The sequence below is a fragment of the Atractosteus spatula genome, chromosome 8, assembly GCF_055471065.1.
Source record: "Atractosteus spatula isolate fAtrSpa1 chromosome 8, fAtrSpa1.hap1, whole genome shotgun sequence".
In the NCBI taxonomy this organism is placed as follows: domain Eukaryota; kingdom Metazoa; phylum Chordata; class Actinopteri; order Semionotiformes; family Lepisosteidae; genus Atractosteus; species Atractosteus spatula.
This window is the reverse complement of record NC_142713.1, coordinates 1,171,108-1,187,516: the sequence shown is the minus strand read 5'-3', so window position 1 is coordinate 1,187,516 and position 16,409 is coordinate 1,171,108. Positions and strand designations below refer to the sequence as shown.

General features: G+C 53.4%; 1 protein-coding gene across 1 annotated transcript; it reads right to left on the bottom strand.

The window, feature by feature from the left end:
- Window positions 1–10,389: 10,389 nt before the first annotated feature.
- Window positions 10,390–15,100, bottom strand: saxo3 (stabilizer of axonemal microtubules 3). The gene is made up of 5 exons (XM_088923561.1): window positions 14,999–15,100; window positions 13,577–13,777; window positions 13,195–13,308; window positions 12,517–12,635; window positions 10,390–11,324 (listed from the first exon to the last, which is right to left on the bottom strand). Exons 1-5 carry the CDS (start codon window positions 15,098–15,100, stop codon window positions 10,928–10,930), a joined length of 933 nt encoding a protein of 310 aa, XP_088779687.1. The 3' UTR covers window positions 10,390–10,927.
- Window positions 15,101–16,409: the final 1,309 nt, after the last annotated feature.

The following is a 16,409-nucleotide window of genomic DNA, read 5'->3' as shown; positions in this document are numbered from 1 at the left end:
CCTGATTCCACACTGCTGAAACACTGCAGCACTGACTCTGACCCCTGATTCCACACCACACTGCTGAAACACTGCAGCACTGACTCTGACCCCTGATTCCACACCACACTGCTGAAACACTGCAGCACTGACTCTGACCCCTGATTCCACACTGCTGAAACACTGCAGCACTGACTCTGACCCCTGATTCCACACCCCACTGCTGAAACACTGCAGCACTGACTCTGACCCCTGATTCCACACCACACTGCTGAAACACTGCAGCACTGACTCTGACCCCTGATTCCACACTGCTGAAACACTGCAGCACTGACTCTGACCCCTGATTCCACACCCCACTGCTGAAACACTGCAGCACTGACTCTGACCCCTGATTCCACACTGCTGAAACACTGCAGCACTGACTCTGACCCCTGATTCCACACTGCTGAAACACTGCAGCACTGACTCTGACCCCTGATTCCACACCACACTGCTGAAACACTGCAGCACTGACTCTGACCCCTAATTCCACACGGCTGAAACACTGCAGCACTGACTCTGACCTCTGATTCCACACTGCTGAAACACTGCAGCACTGACTCTGACCCCTGATTCCACACCCCACTGCTGAAACACTGCAGCACTGACTCTGACCCCTGATTCCACACTGCTGAAACACTGCAGCACTGACTCTGACCCCTGATTCCACACCACACTGCTGAAACACTGCAGCACTGACTCTGACCCCTGATTCCACACTGCTGAAACACTGCAGCACTGACTCTGACCCCTGATTCCACACCACACTGCTGAAACACTGCAGCACTGACTCTGACCCCTGATTCCACACCACACTGCTGAAACACTGCAGCACTGACTCTGACCCCTGATTCCACACTGCTGAAACACTGCAGCACTGACTCTGACCCCTGATTCCACACTGCTGAAACACTGCAGCACTGACTCTGACCCCTGATTCCACACCACACTGCTGAAACACTGCAGCACTGACTCTGACCCCTGATTCCACACCACACTGCTGAAACACTGCAGCACTGACTCTGACCCCTGATTCCACACTGCTGAAACACTGCAGCACTGACTCTGACCCCTGATTCCACACTGCTGAAACACTACAGCACTGACTCTGACCCCTGATTCCACACCACACTGCTGAAACACTGCAGCACTGACTCTGACCCCTGATTCCACACTGCTGAAACACTGCAGCACTGACTCTGACCCCTGATTCCACACTGCTGAAACACTGCAGCACTGACTCTGACCCCTGATTCCACACCACACTGCTGAAACACTGCAGCACTGACTCTGACCCCTGATTCCACACCACACTGCTGAAACACTGCAGCACTGACTCTGACCCCTAATTCCACACGGCTGAAACACTGCAGCACTGACTCTGACCCCTGATTCCACACTGCTGAAACACTGCAGCACTGACTCTGACCCCTGATTCCACACCACACTGCTGAAACACTGCAGCACTGACTCTGACCCCTGATTCCACACTGCTGAAACACTGCAGCACTGACTCTGACCCCTGATTCCACACTGCTGAAACACTGCAGCACTGACTCTGACCCCTGATTCCAGACTGCTGAAACACTGCAGCACTGACTCTGACCCCTGATTCCACACTGCTGAAACACTGCAGCACTGACTCTGACCCCTGATTCCACACTGCTGAAACACTGCAGCACTGACTCTGACCCCTGATTCCACACCACACTGCTGAAACACTGCAGCACTGACTCTGACCCCTGATTCCACACTGCTGAAACACTGCAGCACTGACTCTGACCCCTGATTCCACACCACACTGCTGAAACACTGCAGCACTGACTCTGACCCCTGATTCCACACTGCTGAAACACTGCAGCACTGACTCTGACCCCTGATTCCACACTGCTGAAACACTGCAGCACTGACTCTGACCCCTGATTCCACACCCCACTGCTGAAACACTGCAGCACTGACTCTGACCCCTGATTCCATGATATTTGATTCAGGCTTGACATTCAGACCCACATCTGAAATATATTGTCAAAACCTTATTCTTTCACCTCAGAAATATCGCCAGACTACGTCCTATGTTATTGCTATCTGTGGCTGAAAAGCTGAGCAACACATCTGTCTTCTCCCGAATCGACTACTGTGACACTCTGCTCGCTGGGGTGTCTACATGCACATCGAACAAGCTCCAGTCTGCCCAAACTCGGGCAGCCAGACTCCCGACCAGGTCCGGTGCAAGTGATCCCATCACTCCTGTCCTGGAGTCCCTGCACTGGCTTCCAGTGGGGTTTCGTGTCGACTTCAAACTCCTCCTGCTTGCCTGTGAGGCTCTCCGTGGCTCGGCGCCTCAGTACCTGTCTGAGCTGCGATCGCCCTGCTCCCCACCTCGCAACCTTCGCTCTGCTAATCCTGCTCTCCTGTCTGCCCCCCCCTAGCCCGTCCACACTCTAGGGTTGACAGGGCTTCTCCTGCTGCACCCCCAAGCTCTGAAGCTGTATCCCCAAGGATATCAGAGAGTCTCCTTCTCGAAACTGCTTCTAATCCAGACTCAGCACCTTCTTCTTCAGAAGAGTCTTTGCTGAACTGGTTCTGTTCTTCCTCCCTCTGCTCCTCCTGCACCCACGGCCCCCGTCTCCTCTCCTCCCACCGTGTCGTCTCATCCTGCTCATCTCCTGTATGTTTTTATCGTTGTTGTCGACATTCTGTAAAGCACTTAGAGAAGCCACCTTTAAAGGCGCTATATAAATAAAGTTGTTATTATTATCATCGTCATCATCATCATCATCAGAAGTCTTTAAAGAAACCTTGCAAAGTGCTTCAATTTAAAAAAATGATCGTGCTCATCTGAATGAAAACAATATTAATATTTATTCTGAATAAATAATCCAAGACAGAGGAACGTGGGGGGACAGTCAGAGCTAAAGCACATTTTGAATTTCTGAACACCTCGTCCTGCAATTCTGAGTGTCGGCCACAGGGGGGCACTGTTGACCAGAAACGCCATGCAGAGACAACTCAAAAACCGACAGTAAGTATAACATGAACTAGACTCTTCAGGGATTATCTACATATCTTCAAACAGTCCTATAACACAGGCCGTACAAGCACTGCGGTACTGTTACAGTGTTCAGCTCTCTAATCATGTTGACATCAATAATCATAAAGAAGATCAGCATCTCTCTAGTGCTTTCATCCTAAATGATCTCATTACAGCATTCCAGTATTTGGATGAGGGATTCTCTGTGTTTTCCTCTCTCTCACTGTGTCTCCTGTCCTGTTGTGTGTGTTATTTACTGAGAGATTCTCTGTGATCTCCTCTCTCTCTCTCTCTCTGCGTGTCTCCTGTCCTGTTGTGTGTGTTTATTACTGAGGGATTCTCTGTGCTCTCCTCTCTCTCTCTCACTGTGTCTCCTGTCCTGTTGTGTGTGTTTGTTACTGAAGGATTATCTGTGCTCTCCTCTCTCTCTCTCACTGTGTCTCCTGTCCTGTTGTGTGTGTTTGTTACTGAGGGATTCTCTGTGCTCTCCTCTCTCTCACTGTTTCCTATTGTACTCAGAATCAGACTGGACTCAAGCATCTTTGTCTGATAATAAAGATACAACTACTAGGTACAGTAGGTAGGTGACAGAACTGCATTCAGCAAAATAACAAGACAGACTTGGAGGAGAGGAAGATAAATTTGGGTCAGTGTGTCCTCTCTGGGACAAGAAGGGTAATTTCTAGGTTATGCTTGAGTGCGAATAAACTAACAGAGTTAGAAGTAAAAACAGAAAAAAGCAGAGAAAGAAAGCTATGTGTCCGTCTTAGACACACAGACGGATGAATTATTCATGACACCGAAGTGACTGGAGGTAGGCTGCGTTTCCTGTTGTTGCTCCAAAACACATTAAGAGCTCGTTGAGGTGAATAATTAATGATCAATGCCGGCTAATGGAAGGGGTGATTAGTTCATGTGCGAGATGTTAAGCGATGTTCAGGTCTGTTCATGCGCAGAGCTCCAGCGGTTCTGACCGGAGAGCGGAAGGGGTCCGAAACGCCAGACACGCAGAGCTTCGGCGGGAACGTCAATCGAGCGGCCGGGTGGGATCCCGGGAAGATCCCAGGAAGCGTGACTCCGAGGCGACGTGGGGCGAGAGGTGCTTCTGGAGGGACTCTCCCAGCTGAGAGAACAGCAGCCTGACTGTCAGCACAAGGAGAGTGAGAATCCCCTGACTCTCTCCAGGAATGAGCCAGGGAGCCGCTGCGAGAGTGCGGATCGGGCTCGAGATGTATACACTCTTTATAAAGATATATATAGGAGAGCAGACGTATGTGAGGTTAGTATATGAACCCTCTGTCATTCTCTCCGGGAATGAGTCAGGGAGCCGCTGCGAGAGTGCAGATGGGGCTCGAGATGTATACACTCTTTATAAAGATATATATAGGAGGGTGGAAGTATGTGAGGTTAGTATATGAACCCTCTGTCATTCTCTCCGGGAATGAGTCAGGGAGCAGCTGCGAGTGTGCAGATGGGGCTCGAGATGTATACACTCTTTATAAAGATATATATAGGAGGGTGGAAGTATGTGAGGTTAGTATATGAACCCTCTGTCATTCTCTCCGGGAATGAGTCAGGGAGCCGCTGCGAGAGTGCAGATGGGGCTCGAGATGTATACACTCTTTATAAAGATATATATAGGAGGGTGGAAGTATGTGAGGTTAGTATATGAACCCTCTGTCATGCTCTCCAGGAATGAGTCAGGGAGCCGCTGCGAGAGTGCAGATGGGGCTCGAGATGTATACACTCTTTATAAAGATATATATAGGAGAGCAGAAGTATGTGAGGTTAGTATATGAACCCTCTGTCACTCTCACCAGGAATGAGTCAGGGAGCCGCTGCGAGAGTGCAGATCGGGCTCGAGAGAGATAAGAAAAAAGGAAGCTCAGGGGGCGAGATGTATACACTCTTTATAAAGATATATATAGGAGAGCAGAAGTATGTGAGATCAGGATCTGAACCCTCTGTCACTCTCTCCGGGAATGAGTCAGGGAGCCGCTGTGAGAGTGCAGATGGGGCTCGAGACGTATACACTCTTTATAAAGATATATATAGGAGGGTGGAAGTATGTGAGGTTAGTATATGAACCCTCTGTCACTCTCACCAGGAATGAGTCAGGGAGACGCAACCAGACTGCAGATCGGGCTCGAGAGAGGTGTGCAAAGGAAAACTCAGCAGGGCGAGGTTAGGATCTAACTATGGAGTCCTGAAATATTTTAAGGACCAAGGTGTCGCTCCTTCAGGGTGTGTGACAAGCTGGTCTCTGCACAAAACAGGTTTGGCAATTGGGTGAGATGCTAGTGAAGGTAATAAAGAGACTGATGTATCAGAGAGTATCTGGAGTGACTCTCCTAGCTGAGGGAATGTCAGTCTGATCATCACAGTGGGGAGGGTGCAGTTGGCTCAGATCCTAGTGAAAGTAATAGAGGGAATTTTCTGTAGTAATGATGCAGAGCAGTGATTGCTAATAGATTATATATACACTATACCGTACTGTAGTAATACTGTACTATAGTACTATTAAACTGACACAGAGCAGGGATATTTAATAGATGATATGCACACTACACTGTACTGTAGTAATACTGTACTACAGTACTATACAACTGAGAGAACTGATTTCTAATAGATGATATGTACACTACAATGTACTGTAGTAATACCGTACTATAGTACCATAAAACTGACAGCAGTGATTTCTAATGGGTGATACTGTACACTACACTGCACAACATGATAATAATAATACTGTCTAATGGAGCTCTAATGCACTGTGACAGTGAATTGATTTCTGTTGTGATACGTTAACGCTGTATACACCCTACTGTACTTGATACCGTGCCGCTGTGAAACTGTACTCTGATGCTATATTACAGAGAGGCGGGAGACCCAGTGTACGTATTCTCCCCTCAGTGTTTACCATTGCTCTGTCTGTCTGTTTCTCCTGCAGGAACACTGGGGCTGGGCCTTCCTACAGCTCACTGGTGAGAATCGCCTGCCAGCGAGGACAACTGACCCAACACCTGATCATACATTATCGCAACACTGACACACACAGACACCCAGAGCACAACACTGACACACACAGACACACATCACAACACTGACACACACAAACACCCAGAGCACAACACTGACACACACACACCCCAGAGCACAACACTGACAGATCACAACACTGACACACACAGACACAGATCACAACACTGACACACACAGACACCCAGAGCACAACACTGACAGATCACAACACTGACACACACAGACACCCAGAGCACAACACTGACAGATCACAACACTGACACCCAGAGCACAACACTGACACACACAGACACCCAGAGCACAACACTGACACGCACAGACACCCAGAGCACAACACTGACACACACACACAGACACACACAAACACAACACTGACAAATCACAACACTGACACACACAGACACCCAGAGCACAACACTGACACACACACAGACAGATCACAACACTGACACACACACAGATCACAACACTGACAGATCACAACACTGACACACACAGACACCCAGATCACAACACTGACACACACACACACCCAGATCACAACACTGACACACACACACAGATCACAACACTGACAGATCACAACACTGACACACACAGAGACAGATTACAACACAGACACACAGATCACAACACTGACAGATCACAACACTGACACACAGACAGAGACATATCAGAGAGACAGACAGGGACAGCTGGACAGACAGAGTCAGGTGCTGTGCTATGTGCTGCATGTGACAGACTGCCCCAGTTAAACTTCTCTCCCTGTCTCCCAGACCGAGCGCGTGCCAGCACTGGGCTGCAGTCCCGGGGGCTGGCACTGCTGGGCTGGCCTGGCAACAGCCACTGGGCGGCACCCCTCGCCCCAGCCCCGCCGTCCACCTGTCCACCTGTCCGCCTGTCCGCTTGTCCACCCTGGGGCTGAGCACCCCTCCCTCACCCCTGCCCTGCTGTCCACCTGTCCGCCCTGGGGCTGAGCACCCCTCCCTCACCCCGGCCCTGCTGTCCGCCTGTCCGCCTGTCCGCCTGTCCGCCTGTCCACCCTGGGGCCGAGCACCCCTCCCTCGCCCCAGCCCTGCTGTCCACCTGTCCACTCTGCGGCTCAGCATGCCGCCCCAACAGGCTCTCCCCTGAGGACGGGACCGGTACTGCTTCAGCAGCCCTCGCCCCGGGGGACACAACACCCCGCAGACACAACACCCGGCATGGAAGGGAGGCTTCTCTAACACCGCAGTGACCGGCAGTGGCGGTGGGGTCCGTGCGTGAACGAGGACGAGGGAGCAGGGTCTCCTGCGCGCGCGCGCGCGCACGGCTCGGTACCGGGGTCGAACGGGCCGGGCTGGACTCACCTGTTGCCGGAGCCAGCTGCTGGGCGCGCACGTCCGCGAGGAGGCAGGCAGGCAGGCAGGCAGGCAGGGAGACGGGCGCGCGGCTGGCGGGGTCCCCCTGCGGCAACCCGAGACCCCCCAGAGGCAGAGGCGCGTGCGGATCCGGGGAAAAAAGAAACCAGGGCGCGTGTCGGACGTCGCCAAGACGCAGGCAGGCGCGCTCAGCTCAGCCCCCCAGTGCGCGACCCCGCCGGGCGGGTGCCCTGGCCGTCTCGACAAGCGGCCGAAACAACACGACCATCAACACGACAGCACCCGAGGAAGGGCGGCGCGCTCTTCCTCTCCGTGTGCGCTCCGCGGGGGGCCGCCGGCTCGGGGGGGCTCTCCGCTTCCTGGGGGTCCTCTCTGTCTCGCTCCCCTGTCTCGGGGTGTTGATCTCCCTCGCAGGCTCCAGCAACAAGCGAGACGAGAAGCACCGAGCACACCTCTCTCTCCTCTCTCTCTCTCTCTCCTCCCTCCCGTGTCTCCGGTCACACCACGCGTCTGAGCCGTCTTCCTGCTCCCTCTCCTCCGTGTGTGTGTGTGTGAGCCTGCGTGTTCTGTCGAATCGTCTCGGCTGACTGGTCGGGGTTTATCTTTGAGAAAAAGAAAGAAATGAGCCGCAGCCGGCCAACAGCTGGTTAAGAGACTGAGAGAGAGGAGGAGGAGGAGGAGGAGGAGGAAGGGTCAGTCCCTGAGAAGGGGGGCGGGCGGCGGCGATCGCCCTGAATCCGCGACACGCACACGCGCGCGAGCTCCCGTGGATGTGCGCGTGTCTGGATCCACCTCGGCTCGCGCTGGGTCTCCACACACACACACACACACCACCCCACCCTCTCTCTCAGCTCAATTCAATTCCAGGTGCTTTATTAGCATGACCGCTGGGTACAATCAGTGTCGCCAAAGCAGATGAAAATAATAAAATTAACATGGAACAAAACAAAAAAAATAAAAGTTATATAAAATCTACAGACATGTTACAGAAATTTACAATTAGATTTACATCTCTCTCTCTCTCTCTCGGTCTGGGTGTGGCCGGGGGGTGCCGTCTGGCCCGGTTTGGGACTGCAGCTCCGTGGCGACCGATCGGCAGCGAAGGGGAAAGGACGCGAGTCTGCAGGGTGGTGTGTGTGTGTGTGTGTGTGTGTGTGTGTGTGTGTGTGTGTGTGTGTGTGTGTGTGAGAGTATGTGTCACCGTGCGTGTGCGTGTGTGTGTGTGTGTCGTCCATGAAAGAAAGCCGCGCCCGCTCTCTCTGGCGGACGCGCTCAGGACAGGATCACACCGGTCACGGAGGCGACAGACCCCCCCGCCCCGCCCCCCCGCGGGCCAGCAGCGGCCCGACCGCTCCTTCGCCGCCCTGCGTCTGACTGAGGGGTTTTATTTACAGCGCGAATAAGGACAGTCCCCTCTTCTTACAGTACCAGTGCACACCCCCCCTCTCAGTGCAGTGTTCATGGACTGGAGTGTCCAGTCAGTGTGTCTGTATTAACCCCCCTCTCTCTCAGTGCAGTGTTAATGTACTGGAGTGTCCAGTCAGTGTGTCTGTATTAACCCCTCTCTCTCTCAGTGCAGTGTTAATGTACTGGAGTGTCCAGTCAGTGTGTCTGTATTAACCCCTCTCTCTCTCAGTGCAGTGTTCATGTACTGGAGTGTCCAGTCAGTGTGTCTGTATTAACCCCTCTCTCTCTCTCAGTGCAGTGTTAATGTACTGGAGTGTCCAGTCAGTGTGTCTGTATGAACCCCTCTCTCTCTCAGTGCAGTGTTAATGTACTGGAGTGTCCAGTCAGTGTGTCTGTATGAACCCCTCTCTCTCTCAGTGCAGTGTTAATGTACTGGAGTGTCCAGTCAGTGTGTGTGTATTAACCCCTCTCTCTCTCAGTGCAGTGTTAGTGTACTGGAGTGTCCAGTCAGTGTGTCTGTATTAACCCCTCTCTCTCAGTGCAGTGTTAATGTACTGGAGTGTCCAGTCAGTGTGTGTGTATTAACCCCTCTCTCTCTCAGTGCAGTGTTAATGTACTGGAGTGTCCAGTCAGTGTGTGTGTATTAACCCCTCTCTCTCTCAGTGCAGTGTTAATGTACTGGAGTGTCCAGTCAGTGTGTGTGTATTAACCCCTCTCTCTCTCAGTGCAGTGTTAATGTACTGGAGTGTCCAGTCAGTGTGTCTGTATGAACCCCTCTCTCTCTCAGTGCAGTGTTAATGTACTGGAGTGTCCAGTCAGTGTGTCTGTATGAACCCCTCTCTCTCTCAGTGCAGTGTTAATGTACTGGAGTGTCCAGTCAGTGTGTCTGTATTAACCCCTCTCTCTCTCAGTGCAGTGTTCATGTACTGGAGTGTCCAGTCAGTGTGTCACCTGAGGCTGCTGCTGGGAGAGGTGTTAGTGGGGCCAGCAGGGGGCGCTCACCCTGCGGTCCATGTGGGTCCTGATGCCCCAGTATAGTGATGGGGACACTGGACTGTAAAAAGGCGCCGTCCTTCAGATGAGACGTAAACCCGAGGTCCTGACTCTCTGTGGTCATGAACAATCCCAGGGTGCCCCTCGAGAAGAGTAGGGGTGTCACCCCAGTGTCCTGGTCAAACTCCCCCCTGGCCTTTACCCCTCATGGCCTCCTAATAACCCCCCTCTCTGAACTGGCTCCATCCCTCTGCTCTCCTCCCCACTGAGAGCTGGTGTGTGAGAGAGGACTGGAGCATCATCCAGGTGGGGGTGGAGGGGATCCCCATGAGCTGTACAGCGCTCTGAGTGGAGGGTCCAGCCAGGCGCTATATAAGTGTGAGGAATTATTAAATTATTATTATTATTATTACGTTCATGTTAATGTTCTCTGCTGTACCCAAGCCGTGGGCGAGCCCCCCCCCCCCCCTGCTGGCCGGAGCCGGAACTGCGGGGCGTGTTGGAGCAGCGCGCAATGAGACCCGTCAGCCTCCCTCTCGCGAAATCTCTTTATTACCCCAGTATGTTTCCATACAAGACAGCGCTCTGCACACGCAAGGCTAACATTCAACACAAGAAAAGCGCAGATAATACAGAGGCTCTTGGCGATACAGCCAGGCAGAGGAGGAAGACAATTACAGCGACACTGAGCGGCTCTGTGAATATAATATAATATAATATAATATAATATAATAATATATAGATACTGTAGGTTACAGTCTGGAGAAGAGCCGCAAACATACAGAAGACTTTAAAAGATGGGTGTTAAAACGACCAGCCCCCCGCAGAGAGGTAAGCCCGCTGAGACACGACACCGGGCACAATGCAGAGCACGCTCCAACACCACAGTGACTGTTCCCCAGGGCTGCGCCAGGGCCCCTCGGAGGGGCGGGGGTGACAAAGGCAGGTACCCCGAAAAGGGGGGTTGCGCCGGAGGGGAAGCGAGGAAGGCCCGGGGAACCCCGCTGTCGTCAGGAGAGAGGGGAAAGGGGGTGCCCCCCGGAAATGCCCCCCGCCTGGCTCTCCCCGTCGCTCACAGTGTGATGGGCCGCTGATGCCCGTAGGTCTGGCTCTCCGTTCCGTACATGTGGGGGACCCCCAGGACTGCGCAGGGCGGCCCCCCGCCCCCCCCGAGGGGCCGGGCAGAGCTCAGAGCCCTGGGGGGCTCGGCGGGACGGCGGACGGGGGGGTAGCTCTCGCAGTAGACGCTCGTCCGGCCCCGGTGGGGCAGGGGGGCGGGCCGGGGGGGCAGGCGGGGGTAGCAGGAGGCCGCGGGCAGGGCCTTGTGGGCGGGGATCCGGCTGAAGGCTCCACCCACGGGGCGCGGGCGCTCGGGGGGGTCAGGTTTGTCACCCCAACGCTCTGTGGAGCCCCATCCGGGAGGAGTGTGATCAAGGGCGAAGCCAGCGAATGGAGAGAGGAGCTCTGAGCTACAGAGAGAGAGATTAATACACACTGGACACTCCAGTACACTAACACTGCACTGAGAGAGAGGGGTTAATACACACACACTGACTGGACACTCCAGTACATTAACACTGCACTGAGAGAGAGAGGGGTTAATACACACACACTGACTGGACACTCCAGTACATTAACACTGCACTGAGAGAGAGAGGGGTTAATACAGACACACTGACTGGACACTCCAGTACATTAACACTGCACTGAGAGAGAGAGGGGTTAATACACACACACTGACTGGACACTCCTGTACATGAACACTGCACTGAGAGAGAGGGGTTAATACACACACTGACTGGACACTCCAGTACATTAACACTGCACTGAGAGAGAGAGGGGTTCATACAGACACACTGACTGGACACTCCAGTACATCAACACTGCACTGAGAGAGAGAGGGGTTCATACAGACACACTGACTGGACACTCCAGCACATTAACACTGCACTGAGAGAGAGAGAGGGGTTCATACAGACACACTGACTGGACACTCCAGTACACTAACACTGCACTGAGAGAGAGAGGGGTTAATACACACACACTGACTGGACACTCCAGTACACTAACACTGCACTGAGAGAGAGGGGTTAATACACACACACTGACTGGACACTCCAGTACATTAGCACTGCACTGAGAGAGAGGGGTTAATACACACACACTGACTGGACACTCCAGTACATGAACACTGCACTGAGAGAGAGAGGGGTTCATACAGACACACTGACTGGACACTCCAGTACATTAACACTGCACTGAGAGAGAGAGAGGGGTTAATACAGACACACTGACTGGACACTCCAGTACATGAACACTGCACTGAGAGAGAGAGGGGTTAATACACACACACTGACTGGACACTCCAGTACATGAACACTGCACTGAGAGAGAGGGGGGGGTGAATGCAGACAGACTGTACTCCTTGCCCATCTGTGATGTGACTGCAGACATGGGGGTTTTGTATGGTGGAGGTGCTGAGGACATCACAGATACCAGCAGCCTCTCTGTCTCTCAGCAGTATGACTCACTGCAGAACAGCAGGGTTTTCCCTGTGCATGCCAATCGCCAGGTCCGCATTTTCGCTGCCACACACAGCACAGTCACACACATTCACACGGCCAGCTTCACAGCGCCACACCGCCCCCTGCTGGCCAGTACCTGTCATAGCTCCGGTAGTCCAGATGAGTGGTGCTGAGACCGGGCTCTTTCACGAGCAGGACCCCGGCAGCACCAGGCTGTCCGCTCAACGCAGGGTTCATCGCGCCGCTGGACAGCAGCTGACTCAAAGAAAGACAAAACCACTGCTGAAACACAGAGGTACCACTCCAGATTCCCTTATAACAGCCTGAGAACAGTGTGTAAACACACAGACACTCCAGATTCCCTTATAACAGCCTGTGGACAGTGTGTAAACACACAGACACTCCAGATTCCCTTATAACAGCCTGTGGACAGTGTGTAAACACACAGACACTCCAGATTCCCTTATAACAGCCTGAGGACAGTGTGTAAACACACAGACACTCCAGATTCCCTTATAACAGCCTGTGGACAGTGTGTAAACACACAGACACTCCAGATTCCCTTATAACAGCCTGTGGACAGTGTGTAAACACACAGACGCTCCAGATTCCCTTATAACAGCCTGTGGACAGTGTGTAAACACACAGACGCTCCAGATTCCCTTATAACAGCCTGTGGACAGTGTGTAAACACACACAGACACTCCAGATTCCCTTATAACAGCCCGTGGACAGTGTGTAAACACACAGACACTCCAGATTATCTTATACCAGCCTGTGGACAGTAGTTGAGGAAGGAGCTGGTCTGTCTCACCTGCTGTGGGCTGGTGGTCAGCCTCTGTATGTCCTCAGACATTTGCTGCCCTCGATATCTGTCCTTCATTTCGCTGACAGGCTGAGAGGAGAACGTCACCTGTCTGCTGCGCACCTGAGAGAGACGGAGAGAGTGACAGAGCTCATCCACTAAGAGCCTGACTTTCCTGCACTGCCGGGAGCACAGAGACTGAGCTCTTCTCTGTCCAGAAACAGCTCATGCTGCTTCCAGTCAGCTACCTGCTCACCCAGTCAGACAGCAGGACAGCGCCTCTGTGATGAACGCTGGGTTGGCGGGTTGTGTGTGTCTGTATTTGCAACCGGTACAAAGGCATTTCAGACCAGCGGATCTCTCCGAAGTGCACAGCCAGAGGAGTGCTCACCCTGTCAGCCAGCTCGTCAAGGAACATCACCGACCAATGGGGAGGGGCCTTTGGGTAGTGGGGGTGGGACAAGGGCCCCGCCTTGGACTTCCTGTCATGCTCAGTCCCGGTGGTTGTAGCATAGTGACTAACAAGCTCATCTACAGCTGAGACTTTCAGAGACTCCTGCAGGATAGGAGGGAGCACTGCACCTAGAGAGGACTGAGAGAGAGAGGGGTTCATACAGACACTCTGACTGGACACTCCAGTACATTAACACTGCACTGAGAGAGAGAGGGGTTAATACAGACACACTGACTGGACACTCCAGTACATCAACACTGCACTGAGAGAGAGAGGGGTTAATACACACACTCTGACTGGACACTCCAGTACATTAACACTGCACTGAGAGAGAGAGGGGTTCATACACACACACTGACTGGACACTCCAGTACATTAACACTGCACTGAGAGAGAGGGGTTAATACAGACACACTGACTGGACACTCCAATACATTAACACTGCACTGAGAGAGAGGGGTTAATACAGACACACTGACCGGACACTCCAGTACATTAACACTGCACTGAGAGAGAGAGGGGTTAGTACAGACACACTGAATGGACACTCCAGTACATTAACACTGCACTGAGAGAGAGAGGGGTTAATACAGACACACTGACCGGACACTCCAGTACATGAACACTGCACTGAGAGAGAGAGGGGTTAGTACAGACACACTGACTGGACACTCCAGTACATTAACACTGCACTGAGAGAGAGAGGGGTTAATACACACACACTGACTGGACACTCCAGTACATTAACACTGCACTGAGAGAGAGAGGGGTTAATACAGACACACTGACCGGACACTCCAGTACATTAACACTGCACTGAGAGAGAGAGGGGTTAATACAGACACACTGACTGGACACTCCAGTACATTAACACTGCACTGAGAGAGAGAGGGGTTAATACACACTCACTGACTGGACACTCCAGTACATTAACACTGCACTGAGAGAGAGGGGTTAATACAGACACACTGACTGGACACTCCAATACATTAACACTGCACTGAGAGAGAGGGGTTAATACAGACACACTGACCGGACACTCCAGTACATTAACACTGCACTGAGAGAGAGAGGGGTTAATACAGACACACTGACTGGACACTCCAGTACATTAACACTGCACTGAGAGAGAGAGGGGTTAATACAGACACACTGACTGCACACTCCAGTACATTAACACTGCACTGAGAGAGAGAGGGGTTCATACAGACACACTGACTGGACACTCCAGTACATTAACACTGCACTGAGAGAGAGAGGGGTTAATACAGACACACTCACTGGACACTCCAGTACATTAACACTGCACTGAGAGAGACAGCAGCGATGCAGTAGCTGGAGGAAGAAGAGCGGACTGACCCGCAGTCTCTCCGCGGTGCAGGGCGGTCGCGGACGGAACCTGAGTCCGATCTCGGTGCTGGTTCTGCCCCGGTCCGCCTTCTCCCTCTCCGCCGCTCCCATCCTCACGATCCCCGGGCGGCAGAGCTGCTAGGGCCCACTCTCCAGCGCAGGACAGCTACACGGAGGGGCGTCGGGGGACGGTTTCGGGTGGGTCGGGTCGTGCTCGTATCGGGGATCAGGAAGCAGCGGTCAGCGCGTCCTGATCTCCCGGCGTCCGGGGCTGCGGCTGGAGTTGTGTACCGGCGTTGCCGTGGCGACCAGCCCGCCTCCGAGGCTCTGTGACGTCAAGGCCCCTGCCCTCCCCTTTCCCCGCCCCTCGGGCACTGCATGACGTCATGCTCCCGGAGACGCTGTTTTCCCGGATCAGCTGTAGCGGTGACGCAGGAAGACGCCCTGACCGGCGGCTCACGCTTTTCGTGCACAAGTAGCTTGCAGACGCGATCGTGAGCGTCCGTCACTCGGCGCTGGGGTTATCAGCCTGACTGTGGATGCGTTTTATTATTATAATGTTTATGTTTACGTTTTAATAAGCGCGTTCATCATGAGGGATGTGCTACGGGTATAAACGGTAGATACTCACCCCCACCCCTGCGCGGAGAAGACACAGACTAGCGTGAGAGACAGCTCACGCACACTCCCAGCCCCGGTCCGGTCCGGTTCGGTCCGGTCCGACCCGCCGCCACCCTTAAACCCGCGGGCTCGGCGGGTTCGAGTTTGAAAAGGCCGGGGGGGGGGGGCGGGCGCCTGTCTGGAGTCGATCAACCCAGTTCCGCTTTCGGAGCGTTCAAGGGCGGGAGCGGAATTGGACGCGACGATCGCTCGATCCCTCGATCCCTCGATCCCCCGCGGAGATCCGCTCTGTCGCAGACACAGGAGCGAGCTGGTCACTCCCAGGAGAGGAGAAACGGAGGGACGTCCCGTTAATTAACTCCTCAATTAATTAATTCCTCACACTTCTATACCGCCTTTCTGCACTCTCCCCTCCGAACTCTTTACAGGTCATGGGGATCCCCTGCACCCCCACCTGGATGATGCTCCAGTCCTCTCTCACACACCAGCTCTCAGTGGGAGGAGAGCAGAGGGATGGAGCCAGTTCAGAGAGGGGGGTTATTAGGAGGCCATGAGGGGTAAAGGCCAGGGGGGAGTTTGACCAGGACACTGGGGTGACACCCCTACTCTTCCAAACCGAGAGCTGGTGACAGGAGGACAGCTGGGGAAAGAGCCGACCGGCCTGCAGGGCCTGTTCCTGACCCGGGTGCTGTCTGTGTGGAGTCTGCATGTTCTCGTGTGTGTGTGTGTGTGTGTGTCCTGTGATGGACTGGCGTCCTGTCCTGTGCTTGCTGGGATAGGCTCCGGCTCCCCTGTGACC